This window comes from Myotis nattereri, assembly GCF_964212035.1.
Source record: "Myotis nattereri genome assembly, chromosome: 15".
Taxonomy (NCBI): Eukaryota; Metazoa; Chordata; class Mammalia; order Chiroptera; family Vespertilionidae; genus Myotis; species Myotis nattereri.
In genome coordinates, this window is record NC_138090.1 from 1,884,933 (window position 1) to 1,901,405 (window position 16,473).

Sequence of the window (16,473 nt, forward strand, 5' to 3'; positions counted from 1 at the left end):
ACTGGCCAAGGGAAAGGATGTAATAGCGAGGCTTTTCTCTGTGGTTTGCTGTAGTCAACTCTTAATTTCCTTCCTAAACACTCTTCACCTTTACTGATTGGCCGCCTCAGTGACAGCATCTTTTGCGTGTAGCTCGAGTGTGACTTCGGCGGTCCTGAGGCCTCAGTGACAAAGGCTAAGCGTGTTTTCCTTGCGTGCACGTGGCTGGTCATTAAAATCAGCGAGCTGTAAGGCGATGCGACGACGTTGGGATTAGGCGTCTGTGCAGACCACAGGGCACAGGGTGGGATTAGGAGTCTGTGCAGAGCACAGGGCACAGGGTGGGATAGGAGTCTGTGCAGAGCACAGGGCACAGGGTGGGATTAGGAGTCTGTGCAGAGCACAGGGCACAGGGTGGGATTAGGAGTCTGTGCAGAGCACAGGGCACAGGGTGGGATTAGGAGTCTGTGCAGAGCACAGGGCACAGGGTGGGATTAGGAGTCTGTGCAGAGCACAGGGCACAGGGTGGGAGGAGGAGTCTGTGCAGACCACAGGGCACAGGACTTAAAGCTTCTAAGCATTTTCCTGCTGTGATCTTTCCTGCTCCCACACCTGTCAGAGCAGGGCTGGAGGGCGTTACTGTAGCTGGGCAGCCCCCCCCCCCCCCCCCCCCCGCTGCCTCCCTTGCCTCTGCCTCTTCCTGGTGTTCACCTACCCTCACGGGCCACAGCAGCAGGGCATGTCGCCCTCCGTATTGGAAAACGTGCACTGTGTGTCCTTCGCCTTTCTTTAAAGCTGAAGGAAGCCTGAGTGGGGCTCACTGGCTGTGCTGTGCCCGGACGGCTGGTCTTCTCCGTCGTCTTAGGTGAAACCATGCGGAGGAAGTCGAAGGCTTTCTACTTCCACTGATCTCTCGTCGTCAGACACGCTTCCGGACGTAACTTCCAAAAACATGACCGGAGAGAGGCTGTTAACAGGATGGATTTGAGGGGGTGAGGGGTGGTCCTAGGCCTGCAGGAGGGAGAGCAGCTGACTCCCGGCTATTGCCGTCTTGCACGTCTCAGGGCTCACCTGCTGACGTGCATGTTCCCTCTCGGCGTCTGCGCCTCCCCTCACCGGCTCGCTCCGGCTCCCGCTCGCTAAGGAGAGGCCTTCCGATGCAGGTGGGGCGGGATCTGCCCCGCACCAGGCGTGCCCGCTGCTGTCTTTATTGACTGAAACATTTGTTTGCTTCAAACGCTACTAAGTCATTTCCCATTCATGAGAAACCATTGAAGTTTCATGAAGCTTGTTCTCCCAGGATCGCCTGGAGAGATGGGCTTTCCTACCTGAGTGCGTGCTCTGAGGCTACACATGGGGAGTGGAGGACACAGTGCTGGTACCTTTTCCTAAATGAGAAGCTGTTTATTCACAAGGACACATTTCAGAAAAGCCAAATAAAATAGAGACAGAGAAAACATGAATCTAGATTTTTAAAAAATCTTCACCTGAGGATATTTCCTCATTGATGTTTTGAGAGAATGGAAGGGAGGGAAGAGGGGGGAAGAGAAAGAGAGAGAGAGAGAACACCAGGTGAGAGAGAGACGTCGATTGGCTGCCTCCCACACGCACCCTGACCTGGGCCAGGGATCAAGCCTGCAACTGAGGAACGTGCCCTTGACCGGGAATCAAATCTATGCTTTGGTCCACGGGCCGACACTCTAACCCAGGGGTCCTCAAACTACGGCCCGCGGGCCACATGCAAATACAAATATTGTATTTGTTCCCGTTTTGTCTTTTTACTTCAAAATAAGATATGTGCAGTGTGCATAGGAATTCGTTCATAGTTTTTTTTAAACTATAGTCCGGCCCTCCAACGGTCTGAGGGACAGTGAACTGGCCCCCTGTTTAAAAAGTTTGAGGACCCCCCTGCTCTAACCACTGAGAAATCCGGCTAAGGCTCTAGGTTTTCTTAGCCGAGCAAATTTTGTGTTAATCATTCCTTACTTTTACTTGCCAGATGTCAGACGCCATAAAGCACGAATTAATGTCTCCTTGATTTTGGCTGCTTCACAAGAGCTTTTTGTCAGTGATGCACATGCAACTCACCCCATTGCATTCCAAAGCTTAGAGAGTCTGGGCCTTATTTTTGGTCTGAAATGTTAAATTACTTGTCTTCTCGCAGCTTTAGGGCTGAAAACAGGCACGTGATTTTCCTTTTGAGCATCTTGAATCGTTTAGCAGTTGCCTTTCCCCCGATGCAGTGATTGAATGTGAATTCTCTGCCGGGTGCTGTGTGTCTCGGAGACAAATGACAAACGCCGCCCGGCAGCTGCGGCAGCCACTTTATTAAACGGATCAGACCGTCTCCTTGGATAGGTCCTTACCCAGGAGGCAAGGTGGCTTTTGTTCTAATTTGACCCTGTTTTGGTCTCAGCTCCCAGGACAGTGTTTGAGATGATAATCATGTTGTGTGGAAGGAGTGACGGCACGGATGTCTGTCTGTGTCGTCCAAGACCATGGCCAGCAGTTATGGTCTGAGTGATGTTTCTTTTTTAAATGTTTTTATTGATTTCAGAGAGGAAGGAACAGGGAGGGAGAGAGGGAAATATCAGCGATGAGAGAGAATCATGGATCGGCTGCCTCCTGCACGCCCCACACTGGGGATGGAGCCCACAGTCGGGCATGTGCCTTGACTGGGAATCGAACTGTGACCTCCTGGTTCCTAGGTCAACGCTCAAACTGCTGAGCCACCGGCCGGGCCTCTCTCACATCTTTTCAGAGAGAGAGCCCCGTTGCTTTTCTGCTGAGTCATGTGCCATCCTATCCACCCTCCGCTGCTGTCCAGCGGGTGCTCGCGGGGACGAGCCCGCGCCTGGCATGCAGTCGGCATCAGTCAGCGTTTGCCAAGTTGAATATGACCGAGACCGGGCTTTGTTGTCCTTGGAGCGGGCCTGTAGGGGCATTTAGTGTTCACGTCGTGTTCTGCGACGTTAAAGTGGACGTCCAGCGAGCAAGGGAAGGCGTGGACTGCGTTCCTGGGAAGGGGAGCGGGTGGGAGGGAAGGAGCCGTGCGGACAGGAGCCGGGCTGCGTTCGCCCCTCGGAGAGGGAAGCAGCATTTCCGTTCGGCGCCCACTGACTCCGCACGTGGCCCGCAGCGCCGTCACCGCCTGTCAGGGCAGCGCCCCGCGGTCAGTGGGACACGGAGCGGCCGTCCTGCTCCTCCGCGTTGCTGGGTCCGCGACATCCCGGTGAGGACCCACAGCCGGTTGACGCCGTCCAGTCAGCACTTACGGGTTCTGCCTGTTTTGTTTCTTCAGAAACAGTCACATCTCTGGCTTGTTCCGCCCTCTGCCTACAAGCGGTGACTTTCCTTGCTCACACCTTTCACGAGGAATAACTTGGGATCTGTAGCTTGGCCCTGAACGTGAACGGCGAGCATTGTGTACCTGTCGCCTTTGCTTCCAGGTCCAGCAGTTCAAGCAGGACCCGCGCCCGACAACCTGCCTCCACTCCGTGTTCAACGTGCGCACCGGGGACGAAGTCCTCTCCTACGAGGAGTATGGGCACCTGCAGGTGAGGAGGCCCTCCCCGCAGAGGAGGCTGGAGGCCACGCAGTGTTTCACAGCGACTCATGAACGTTCAAGGTGGAAGGGCACCAGCTTGACGCGGATGGCTGGGAGCCGCGGATGGCTGGGAGCCGCGGATGGCTGGGAGCCGCGGGCGGGGTTAGTTATGGGGGCTGAATACTGAATCCACAAGCAAAAAGGGCAGCTGGAAAGGTTGTGATGTTAGGACCACCTAAAGGAGGAACACACGGTGTTTTAAAAGCCATTTTTGTATATTGATTTCAGAGAGAAGGGGAGAGGGAGAGAGACAGAAACATCCATGATGAGAGAGATTCATGGATTGGCTGCCTCCTGCCCTCCCACCCCCACACTGGGGATCGAGCCCGCAACTCGGGCCTGTGCCCCGACCAGGAATGGAACCGTGACCTCCTGGTTCATAGGTCGACGCTCAAGCACTGAGCCACACCGGTCGGGCAGATCTTACAGTTTTTTTCTGTGATGAAAGCTTGTACTTGTCATCAAACCTGAAAGAGTTTTGACACTTAGGAACCAGGGGATAAAAGACCATCGACAGGGCCGTCCCGGCAGATCAGAAGTTCCTGTTCCACAACAGTTCATCTTTAATCCAGCTTAACCTGTCCCTGAAACGACACTCCAGAGGCTCTGGGGTCCGAGTTTAGTCTTTATAATGCCTTAACCTCGGGGCCGGGGCTGAGAACACGCTGCAGGATTCGATGTTCTGCTTCAGCACTGCCCGCTGCTCTCAGCGGGACCTCCTGTTGCCTGTCCCTGAGACCCAGATATCATTACACGCTACTTATCCTTAATGTGTCTCCTTCCTGCTCCTCTTGCAGTTTCTCGAGCTGGAGGGCAGAATACTTACTGCCCATTATTTGGTGCTAAAATAAGACCTTCTTATAGTTCCCCTCTTTCTAACGATCAGAAATGTCTTACTCAGTGTGACCCCTCCAAACAGCGCGGCATCTCCATTTCTGTGCAGCGCAGACTCCGGTGCTTACTTGTGACCAGTGCATACGTGGGACCCAGGATCCTATGCGTGTGTCGTTGCTTAGCCTTCTCTTAGGGCTCTCACATAGTTAGGCTCCAGGCACCTCTTGCTTTGGCAAATGCTTCCTACTTGAAGTAGGGTTTTCAGATGTTCACCGCTCATTTATTGTTGTATCCCAGAATTGAAGCGCAGTGCAGGGCACATCGTAGGTGTTCAAGGAATGCTGGTCACCAGCTACCTGGCAGTCCCTTTGCAATTGTCACTTACTGATCGTTTCGCACGGAAGCACCCCGAAAGTCGGAGCAGAGGGCCCGTGGAGGTGGAGCCCTAAATGGCTGTCCGTGGGAATAGAACCTCTCTGAAGCCGTTTCTGACGTGCCAGTGTCAGCGCTGGAATAAATATTTGGGGGCTGGCAGTGCATGCAGCCCTTGAGACAGGTCGCTCAGAAGCCACGTCCATTTAAATTCCTTAAAACCGCATCCTGTATCTTTCGGTGTGGCCGCCTGCATCTGGACGAGGCCCTTGTCTGTCTTTAATAGACTAATACACTAAAAGAAGGAAACTCGTTTGCTTATAAACCATTTGTTCACACATAGATTTGAAAGGCTCTGCTATCCCGCCGAGTCAAACGGACGTGGCCTGCCGATGCCCCTGAGTCCCGCGCTCTCTGAAGGAGGCACTTTGGCTGCGTAGTGTTTATGGCGGCCGGCAGAGCCCCAGCCCGCGGGACACGTGTGCGTGTGAGATGGCCGACATGACAAAGTGCCTTTGGGGCAAAACGGTGCCCCCCAGGCGTGCGTTAGCCCCAAGTCTGAAAGTGGGTCTTTGAAAACAACTGCCATAGAAACACCTCCGTGTCCTCCGGCGGCCGTTCCCTCTCCAGGCGAACCGCCGAGGACTTGAGGGGGTGGGTTTCCTCCGGAAGCTGGGGTTTCATCAGGAGCTAGAGCTGCAGCTCCGTCATGTCACGATGGGGAGGAAACAGTGTGCGGCCGCAGCGAGAGCGGAGGGCTGGTCGGCTCATTTCTACATGGAATCTGATGACAGCGTTTCTGCTGCTCCCTGTCACCCTTCCCGGTGCTGCTTGTTTTCAGATCAACGCGGTGTCCCTGTACCTCCTCTACCTGGTGGAGATGATTTCCTCGGGGCTGCAGATCATCTACAACACCGACGAGGTACGCGCTCCTCCTGCTCTTTAAAAAAAGGATTGATGTCAGAGAGGGAGGGAGAGGGAGAAACATCAATGATGAGAGAGAATCATGGACCGGCTGCCTCCTGCACACCCCATACTGGGGATGGAGCCTGCAACCCGGGCCTGTGCCCTGACCGGGAATCGAACCCTCACCTCCTGGTTCATAGGTCGACGCTCAACCTCTGAGCCACGCCGGCCGGGCTCCTCAATTCTTTAGCACTGAATTTCATCTCCAAGGATCTCTCTTATCTTACTTTTTAAAACTCATTTTTTGTTTAATAAAAAATGGATTATTCTTCATTTCATATAATCAGAGACTGGATTTGGGATATTGGATCAAAGTCTTTACATTTTCAATGCTCTCAGCACTTTGAAAATGAACAAACATGTAGCAAGTTATAAAATCGTACTCCTGTGAAGGCTCTAAGGCAATCTGAAATAGAAGCTTTCAGGATATTTTAGTAACAAAGAAAGTACAATAGCATTTGCAGATTTTCTGTTATTATTTGTTTTTTTACATCATTCCTTTTTGTGACCCTCCTTTTCCAAGTGGAGAGACACTTTTATCATATTGTATCATCTCCATTTGCGGGCCTCTCAGTAGGGTTCTGGGTGTTTTTCAAAAGACAGATATGCTCTTATTCTTCTTGGAAATTTGAACTGAATTTCCGCCCAGACCACCCAGAGTTGAGGGGCGTTTCTTTCATGGGCGGTCATGCTGGACACACACACCTGCGACACACTTTGAGCTGAGCCCAGCCAGACACAGGCTCTTATTCTTTTTTTTTTATATATATATATATATTTATTGATTTCAGAGAGGGAGGGAGGGGGGGAGAGAGAGAGAGAGAGAAAGAGAGAGGGAGAGAGAATCATCAATGATGAGAGAGAATCATTGATTGGCTGCCTCCTGCACGCCCCCCACTGGGGATTGAGCCCACAACCCGGGCATGTGCCCTTGGCCGGAATCGAGCCTGGGACCCTTCAGTCCGCAGCCGACGCTCTATCCACTGAGCCAAACTGGCTAGGGCGAGGCTCTTATTCTTGAGAAGGTACACGCAGTGGGAGCACAGGCTCTTATTGAGATGGTACACACAGTGGGAGCACAGGCTCTTACTATTGAGATGGTACATACAGTGGGAGCACAGGCTCTTACTATTGAGATGGGACATACAGTGGGAGCACAGGCTCTTACTATTGAGATGGTACACACAGTGGGAGCACAGGCTCTTACTATTGAGATAGTACACACAGTGGGAGCACAGGCTCTTACTATTGAGATGGTACACACAGTGGGAGCACAGGCTCTTACTATTGAGATGGTACATACAGTGGGATCACAGGCTCTTACTATTGAGATGGTACACACAGTGGGAGCACAGGCTCTTACTATTGAGATAGTACACACAGTGGAAGCACAGGCTCTTTTTTTTAAATATATTTTATTGATTTTTCACAGAGAGGAAGGGAGAGAGATAGAGAGTTAGAAACATTGATAAGAGAGAAACATCGATCAGCTGCCTCCCGCACATTTCCCAGTTCGACCCCACGGGGGACTGGCTTGTTTCAGAACTGAGAAATGCCTTCTTACCGCCGAGGTTTTAGAATTTTTAACATCTCACATGGGCATTTGCGATTCCAACTGTTACCCACTGTGAAGCAGCGCTTTCTGTCTGCATTCTTGAGATGCGCAGCCCTCGCGAGCGGCGTAACCCATCGCTGAAGTGGGGGGGCACTGACATGTCGGCTCTTCCGTGTGGTGTAATGTTAGCGCCTCACTTTAGGCCTGAGGTGAGAGTAGCAGGCGGAGCACAGCGTTCACAGCGCTGTAAGCGGCACGGGAATCTCAGCTCGTCAGAGGGCCGGTTTCAGACGGGGCGTCATCGTCCGTCAGGATCTGAGCATCTGCTGTGGCCGTGTCCTCACGTTTCGCTTCTTGTCTTCCAGGTCTCTTTCATTCAGAACCTGGTGTTTTGTGTAGAGAGGGTTTACCGGGTGCCTGACTTTGGAGTCTGGGAAAGAGGAAGCAAATATAACAACGGCAGCACCGAGCTGCATTCGAGGTAACTCGCTGATTTCTGAGTGGCTTTTATTCAGTTAAATGTGTGAGTTTGAATATGAGTTAAAATCAGAGCGTTAGATGGGAACTGTGGCTTCTATGTTAATTTTCACCTGCTTCCTTCCTCTGTGTGATGCAGATGAAATTCACTTACAATTAAAGTCAAAGAGTCGGCTCCCCTGTCCCAGCAGCTGCGGGAGGAGCAGGCGGCCCCCAGCTCAGGTCAGAGCTGGCTGGCCCGGACCTGCCCTCCTCTTGGGAGGGCAGTGATGCTCTTTGAAAGTCAAGTCCAGGTGACTGCCTGACCCTAGTGTGCACGCGCTGCATGGAGTCCCCGCCCTGCCCACAGGACTGAGCTTCACCCTAACCGGCAGGCCCAGACCTTTGGAATCCAGAGTAGCGTCGGTCGCTGTTTTCTGGAAGAGATGCGAGCAGCCGGGAGTCTGAGTCAGCCGCAGTGGCTGCCGACTGCGGTTACTAGTGTATGAATTCCCCCTGCTCCCTGGGGTGAGGGAAGTAGCTTTAGTGCCTGGTTGCACCTTTCAGACATTCTAAATTTATGGCCAGGAGTTCAGCTTTTAGCAAAAAGTGGAGCTCAGTGGGTCCTAGTGCTGCACACGGAAGGATTTGCGAATGTGGAGGTTATGAGCTGCAGGTCAGCTTAGATCACTGAGACACGCGCGGAGTGGGGAAGCAGGCTGGGAAACGGTAAGAGGGCTGTGCCGCTCTGCACCCTTTGGATGGAAGGACTGATCACAGGAAACATTAAGCCGATGGAAGATGTTTAGTAAACGTTAAGACTGGCTCCAGATGGCTGGCTGTATGAAGTCTCTACTCCCTCAGTTTCCCCATCTGTCAAACGAAGGCAGTGATAGTTTCTACTATGTAAATTGTAACTGTCACACTAACATACATACATGTTAACAGGTGTGTGCATATGTGTGTAGCATGTGTGTGCATATGTATGTGTGTATATGTATATATACATGCGTATATATGTAGCATTTGCACACCTGGCCTTGGTAAGCACTAGCATACAAGTGCACACGCACATTTCAGAATATTTGAATAACAGACACCAGCGGGAGGACAGTTCAGTGCAGACATTAAACCAAGTCCGGCAAGTAGAACATAGGAAGATAGTGCTGCATTTTAGCCATCATCCAAGTTAAGTTCTCGGCACTCCAGGTTAGCAGTGAAATTGTAAGGGGGCAGTGGAGGTGACGAGCGAAGGGGGTTTTGCGTTCACCATCACGGACCTGGCGGGGCGCCCCTCCCCCGCGCTCTGCTGGCTGCGCTGGTCTCGGGCCGCGTCGCTGCACACAGCGCTCATCCCAAAGTGACTGCTTCGTCCCATGTCGTCGCTGGTGCTCCAGTCCTCGAGCTACAGCAGCGGCCGCGTCCTTCTCTTCCACTTCCTGCTACGTGTGGGCTTGTTTGTTCATCCTCACCCGAGGAGTTTCCCATTGATTTTCAGAGAGAGTGGGAGGGAGAGGGAGAGAGAAACATGGATGTGAGAGTGACCCATCGATTTGGTTGCCGCCTGCATGCACCTCAACCAGGGCTGGGGAACCTGCAACCAAGGTATGTGCCCTTGACTGGAATCGAACCCAGGATCCTTCAGTCCGCGGGCTGATGTTCTATCCACTGAGCCAAAACGGCCAGGGCCATGGTATGTGGTTTTGCCAGAACCATCCGTGAAGGTCCACTGAAACCACAGCCCTGCACAGCCCTCTCTCAGGAGGTGGGGCTGGTCGCTGGCAGGCAGAGCAGGTGCTGGCGCCAGGAGGCGGAGTTCAGTCCCTGCACGTGCCGGTTCACGGTGGGTTTGTAAATCACTGGGCCTAACCCATCATCTTTTTAGAAAAGTGTTGATCTATCCCAGCGGTCACCAACTGGTGGCCCGTGAGGTCTGAAAGGCTGGCGACCGCTCAGCTATACCACAGATCACTTTATTACAGACAGCTCCCCAGCAAACCTCACCTTTCGCTGGCCCTCTTGAATGAATGGTGAAGTCACCGGGGCAGAAGTCACAGCGGTGTGTGCTCTGCTGGTGCTGGCCACCTGATACTAACATACCCGTAGCTAATGACAGAGCCACTTTCCCAGACTGTCCGTGCTGGTAAGCGTTTCCAACTCTAGCAACAGCACGTACGGTATCTGCCGTTAAAAAGATCACATTAGGCGTCTGTTTGATTTTCTAAATGGCTTGCTGTCGGCAGAGACTTAAATACACGGCGGAAAATGAATGAACACGTTTGTACATTTCAGTTAAGTCCGATTATTTAACCGATTGCGCGGGAAAGGATAGGGTGGGAAGAACGGAGCACCCCCGCTCGCCGGGCGCAGTGTTGGTTTCTGTGATGCTTTCGGTAGGAGGCGGTTTCCAGCCCACCCCGGGCTGCCCTCCTGCGGGTGTCTCCTCCGGCGCAGCTTCCTCAGGCCGCGCCTCGGGGAGGGTCCCTCACACAGTCTCACTCAGGCGCACCCCGCGCTGCGGGCGGAGGGTTCTGCTATCCGCTACGGGCGGGGAAGCTGTGCGCTGGGCCCGGGGGCTCCTAGGTCCCAGGGACACGTTCCTAGGCCAGCGCAGGAGCTGGCGGTGGGTGTCTCCGCACGAGCCCCAGACCACACACTGGGGCTCCCCTGGTGCTCGGTCCGGAGCCCGGAGCCGGTGCGGCTGCTGGCCGTCTCCCTGCTGCCTGCGAGGCTACGTGAGCCGCCGCCTCGTTCTAGGTTCTGGGTGCGTGATCGCCAGGGCCCGGCTCAGGTTCCTGCCTGCTCACCTCTTGCTGCAGATGAACCGCATGGCCGAGAGGCTGGCTGGGTGCAGTCCCTGGTGCAGACTCGGCCACAGTTTCTGAGACGCTATTGTCCGAGAGTTTCTGTCTTGTAGGCTGCCCTTTCCGGGCCCCGTGGCTGGGGAGCAGGCTTTTGCGGGGCCTGTTTTGTGCACCTACTGGCATTTCCCGGTTAGTGCTGCTTCACCTCCAGGCTGGAACATGCGAAGCAGCCCGCCTTCCCTCTTCCCGGGACTTTGTCTCCCTGCCTGTAACGCCCGGGATTTTTAGTTGCACTTCGTGAGAGGCATAGAGAAGGGTTGTGTGCGCCACTTCCCGTCCACGCAGTTCACTTTTCCTATCTATTCACCATCCTGTGGTACAAATAGCGCTCCCCTGAGAGATGGCACATGAACACGCCATGGAAAGCGTGTGTCACAGCGACACGGATCGCTCAGAACGCGCTCAAGCACCTGCAGGGCTCTCTGCCCTGGGCATGGCCTCTCCCAGGGAGGAGGGAGGGGGAGGGGAGGAGAGGGAGGAGAGGGAGGGGGAGAAGGAGAGTGGGAGGGGGGAGGACTGGCTTTGCTGCCAGGCTCCGGGCCAGGCTGCTGCTCCGGCCCCGCTTTGTTAACTCTGCCTGGGAGACGTGCTGACACGATGACAGATCATTAATTTTGTTCAGTATTCCGGCGTACGCAGTTGCTTTCAGAGAACAGTTGCAGTAAGGAAAATAAACGGGACACGAGGTCTAAAATGCTTAAAGGTTGCTATTTATAAGACGACAGTGTCCTGTTTTTAATGACATTTGGGGCTCCCCATTTTTGAGCACAATTGTGCGCGGCAGAGGAGCACACATCGTGTTACAAAGAGGAGGACGTGGCGGCAGATGAGAGGCCTGCTGACCAGCCGTCTGGGGACAGAACACGCTGCCTGTGTACCGGTCCCCAAGCGCGATGCTCGGCTGGGCGCAGCTCACCATGCTCACCACGCTCACCGCGCTCGGGTGTGTCTGACGCAACAGTCTTACAGGCCCGATTGACGTCAGCACAGCCCTTTTGCGTTGGTCTGAACTGACGGTGCCCAGCCTGGTGGTGACTGTGCCCCGCTCATCCCAGCAGCCTCCTCCCAGCTCGCCCTTTCCCTCCTGCGCCAGGGGCTGTCCGTGCTGCCGCGTTAAAGCTGCTCCCACCGTCCTATGGCCATTTGTCCACGCCAAGGGGACCTTAGAAACATTCCCCCCAGAGGTCACTAACGATCGAATAGAAACACTAAAACAGCCACGTGTCATCCCGAGGCCTCCCAGACATTCTTCTCCCGGAAGTTGTTATAGGTGTTAATGAAGAAACTGGCTTGTGAATATGCATCAGATGGTGGTGCTCGTTTTGTAGCCAGATGTGTCAGAGTTACAGCGTGTTCCTTTTCCCTTTCAGCTCGGTTGGCTTAGCAAAAGCGGCTCTAGAAGCAATTAATGGATTCAACCTCTTTGGCAATCAGGTAAAAAAAACAGCAGCAGCAACAAACTTTGATTACTTTTTTAATTACCTGTTTAATTAATTTGGCCACTCATTAGCCAAGTCATTCCTCAGTATCGCAGAATGTCTGAAATCTATGTCGCGCAGTTGAACAGGCTGCCCTGGGACTTGCCAGTTAAATTTTAGTTTCCTAACTAAAGAACATTGCTTCATTTTAAAATCTTTTAGTAAAGGATTCTCGTTATCTTTAAAAAAAAATATTTTTATTGATTTGAGAGAGAGAGGAAGGGGGAGGGAGAGATAGAAACATCGGTCGGTTGCTGCCTGCATGCACCGGACTGGGAATTGAACTGGTGACCTCTCTGCTCATGGGTTGATGCTCAACCACTGAGCCACACCGGCCCGGCAGAATTCTCATCATCTTTGTCCAATAACTTTTCCCTCAAATCTGCTGATGAGCTTTCACATTGAAGACATTTCTGGCATTATATGCCGTGTATTTTCCGTGTCAGTTCTCACATCAGTTTCTATGTGATGTACACCAACGTACAGCTCTGGGGAGGGGAACGTGTAACATATACAGCCACAGAATTGCAAGTTTGGGTCCTAGCTTAACCCTCCCCTGGCTGTGAGTATGTCTAAATCTCATTTTCTTTGGGACAAGAGAGAAAACCCTGAGGGTCACCTTACATGTTCAGAAGGTCATTAACCAGTCCCTGCACATAATCAAGTAGCCTGGAGCGAGCTGTTGATGGGAAGGAGTGAAATGTAAGAATACCACATCCTCCTCTGGGTCAGGAAGTCGCTCGTGTTCTTCAGCAATGTCCGTAAAGATTCCTAAGCTGGGCGGGCAGAGGCGGCTCCGGCTGATATTCCAGTGAACCCCACGCTATTAAAATGCTAGGTCAGTGCAGATGCACTGGAGGGAGTTAACGGAGGTGTAAAATGTGGCCGTTTCTGTCGGGGCGATGACAATACTGGGGACCCCAAGCGTTGAGTGTAAGAAAGTTCCTAGTGGTACCAGCGGTCTCCCCCTCCCCATGGACACCTCTTCTCCCCCTCCCACCTCCTCTGGGGGATGGACTCCCGTCACACCCGGACGGGAAGGATGAAGAGTGAGGCTGACAGGAAGGGACTGGGACAAGGGGCGCAGCACGCATTCTGGGCGCTCTCATGGCAGCCCTACGTCACCCACGGCCCACACTAGTCCTCTCTCGTGGGATGTGGGTGTGAGAGCCCGTGGAAAATCACGAGCATTACTGCTGCGCCTCTCCCGGGGATACCGGGGCCTCTCGGGGCCTCCGACCGGGTCCGTGGCCTCTACCCACACTCCTTTCCTCCCGGGGAGCCCAGCGCTCACGCAGCTTTCGGTCGTTTTATTTCCTTTTCACCCTCCCTCTCCACACGTCATTTAACCGTGTGTGCGAGTGTGTGTGACAGAGAAATAGGAGGGTAGTGTGGCATAAATAATGGCATTGAGCCTTGTTACAACAGCCAAGAAAGATGGGAGCAGCCGGGGGCACTGACGGATGAATGGGTGCACGCGTGCACGATAGACTAGGAGTCAGCCATAGGGAATAAAGTCTGGACAGCTCCATCCGCATGGGCATGCCTCGAGGGAATTATGGTAAATTAATCAGAGAAAAAAGACAAATACTGTATGATCTCACTGACGTGTGGGATGTAAATAAACAGCAGCACAAGGTCGTAGGTACGTGGAACTGATCGGCGTTGCCAGAGGTGGGGGAGGGCAAACCGGTGCAGAGGGGCAAAGGCAGAAACTCCGGTGAGGACACCGGAGTCCGGGGAGGGGGCGCCGTGCGTTCCCTAGAGCACCGTCAGGGCACCTCCGCGTGGGGAAGTCTAGCTGTGGGTCTTCAAATACGCTCGCGAGCTGGAGGCAGGTGCCGGGCAGACTTGTGATGACTGAGGAGGGGGAAGATGGAAAGCTGCCCAGGGCGCACAGACACTCTGGCTGGCACGTCCTCAGAGAACATTCTTCCTTCTCCCGTCTTCACTGGAGAAGTCCCCATGCGACCTAGTGAGGCCCCGTCTGAACGTGAGGAGAGATTGCTCGGGCTATGCAGAGCGCTCAAGCAAGGCATCCAGCCTCCCTCCCTTTGGACGCTGCCGCCTGAAACGAATGTGTCTGATCCTCTACAGCAGGTGATAATTAATCCCATCTGTATGTCCTCCTCAAGGATGGTTTTTGAAAAATCACTTTTGAATACGAAAGCTGCCTATGGCCCTGGGTGATTTTTATCCTCCTGTAAATCTGGACCATATGTCTAGAGCATGGCCTGGGTTTTGTTTTTGTTTTTGTTTTTTTAAGATTTTTAAATTGATTTTGAGAGGGAAAGGGAGAGGGCAAGAGAGCAAGAAACATCCTTGTGAGAATGAAACATTGATTGACTGCCTCCTGCACGCCCCCTACTGGGGATGGAGCCCGCAACCCAGGCATGTGCCCTGACTGGGAATCGAACCCGCAACTGTTTGGTGCTCAGAACGATGCCCAGCCAACCGAGCCTCAGCAGGCAGGGCAGGCTGGTCCGTTTGTAAGAGGACAGAAACCATGTCGCTGGCTGGCCTCTGCCCCGGTGAGAACTGTGGTGAGAGCAGGAGCCTGTCCCCCTGCACACCTTCCTTGGAGGCTGGGAGAGGGGAGGCCTGGACAAGGAGGCCATTTGTTTTTTGGCAGAAAATAGCAGGTGACTGTTTATATTAATCAAATCAAATCAAATTAATCAAATTGAGCAACAATTGCCAAAGCTACCATTTCGCTTCATTCCTTATAAATTAGCCTCCTTAGATTGTGCCTTTAAAATTTCAACCCGGGGCAGACTTGCATGATGTGGCATGCAGGTAACTTCCCTAATGATCAGCCCAAGCGCACATGATAAGTCTTACTGCTTTCTCTATTCACAGGCTAACTAATATTGGCATTTTATTAGACTAAATATCTTTAATTGATTAGTTATCAATATATTTTGATTTGTAAGAAAATATAGGAGAAATAGGGAAATAGGAAAATAACATTTGTTATGATTACAAAGTTAATCTGTGTATTGCAGGATATTTGAGAAGACCTGACTGTGCTGAAAAGAAAATTAAAATCTTCTGTAATAGAGCCGCGCCCACATGCAGCCCGTGGTGGTGTTTTTGGGTGAAGTTTCTTTACAGTTCAAACGCCCGGCTCTGTACAAGTCCCGTCTCTCTCGTTCCAGGGCTGCTCGTGGTCGGTCATATTTGTGGATCTCGATGCTCACAATCGCAACAGGCAGACTCTGTGCTCCCTGCTGCCCCGGGAGTCGCGATCTCACGTGAGCACCTTTACCGTGAATTAGACGCCGTTTGTGGTGTCGCCTCTGGGTGACTTCCACATGCCGGGAGGAGATTTTCTCAGAGTTTTCTGGCAGTTGCTTGTGGCTCTCTTCTTTAGAAAACACGAGTGAGAGTATTTAATTATTTTAAAACAACTATCGTATAGAAGAAGTAGCACAAGATTTTGATAAGAGAAAAGTAAAACCCACAAAGATAAATAATATCATCTCATTCCTGTACCCCCAGATTTTCATCGCAGGCGGCACACTCATGTTTGTGGGTTTCTGCATGGTCGATGTACATATACAATATTTTCACTTTACAAAACTGAAGATATTCTTAATAATGCTCTGTAACAGAGTTCTATGAACGGACATGCTTCCATATTAAAAAAAAAATGGTTTCTACAGTATACATTTTAATGGCTGCTAATACACTGTCCTAGTTGTCGGACATTTTGATCTGTTTTTCGCGATTATGAACAAGCTGCTATGACAAACTAAGTTGTAAGGACTAATTAATTATCAGTGTGAAATTTCACACACTGCCTTAATGAAGATCTCAAGCCTGAGGTCAGTGTTGAGCCTTGAGAAGGCTTACTCGTGGATAAGATTGTCTCCTCTGAGGCCCACTGCCCAGGCCACGTGGACGCCCCTGTCCCGGGGCGCGCCTCATTGGCGCCGGTCCCTGCCCACTCCCGACTCCCTGGGTCTCCCGGGCTGTCGGCCATGTCGCTGTAGGTCCACCGCCCCCCTCTTCTTGTCCCCAGAACACGGACGCCGCCCTGCTCCCCTGCATCAGCTACCCTGCCTTCGCGCTGGATGACGAAGCTCTGTTCAGCCAGACACTCGACAAGGTGGTTCGGAAGCTGAAAGGGAAATACGGCTTCAAGCGTTTCCTGAGAGACGGGTATAGGACGTCCCTGGAGGATCCCCACAGACGCTACTACAAACCGGCTGAGATTAAGGTACCCGAGAATGCCACCCCCGGTGCCGGCGGGTCAGAAGTGCTGCCTGGGCTTGCGTCCTCTGCGCCGCTGTGTGGAGGAGGAAGTTAAATCCCTGGGTGCGTGGTGAGGCGCCCCCGCTCCCTCGCTGGGGCGGCCTG

General features: G+C 52.7%; 1 protein-coding gene across 2 annotated transcripts in view; it reads left to right on the top strand.

Annotated features, from left to right (window-relative positions):
* PHKB (phosphorylase kinase regulatory subunit beta) overlaps window positions 1-16,473 on the top strand; it is a gene marked incomplete at its 5' end in the record, with an annotated part of 65,114 nt that overhangs the window by 16,210 nt on the left and 32,431 nt on the right. For both annotated transcript variants that reach the window (XM_081107941.1, XM_081107940.1), the window contains 6 exons: window positions 3,429-3,536; window positions 5,634-5,714; window positions 7,679-7,794; window positions 12,004-12,067; window positions 15,270-15,365; window positions 16,136-16,333. In XM_081107941.1, the coding sequence (XP_080964067.1) occupies window positions 3,429-3,536; window positions 5,634-5,714; window positions 7,679-7,794; window positions 12,004-12,067; window positions 15,270-15,365; window positions 16,136-16,333 (663 nt within the window). The remainder of the gene's footprint in view (window positions 1-3,428; window positions 3,537-5,633; window positions 5,715-7,678; window positions 7,795-12,003; window positions 12,068-15,269; window positions 15,366-16,135; window positions 16,334-16,473) is intronic.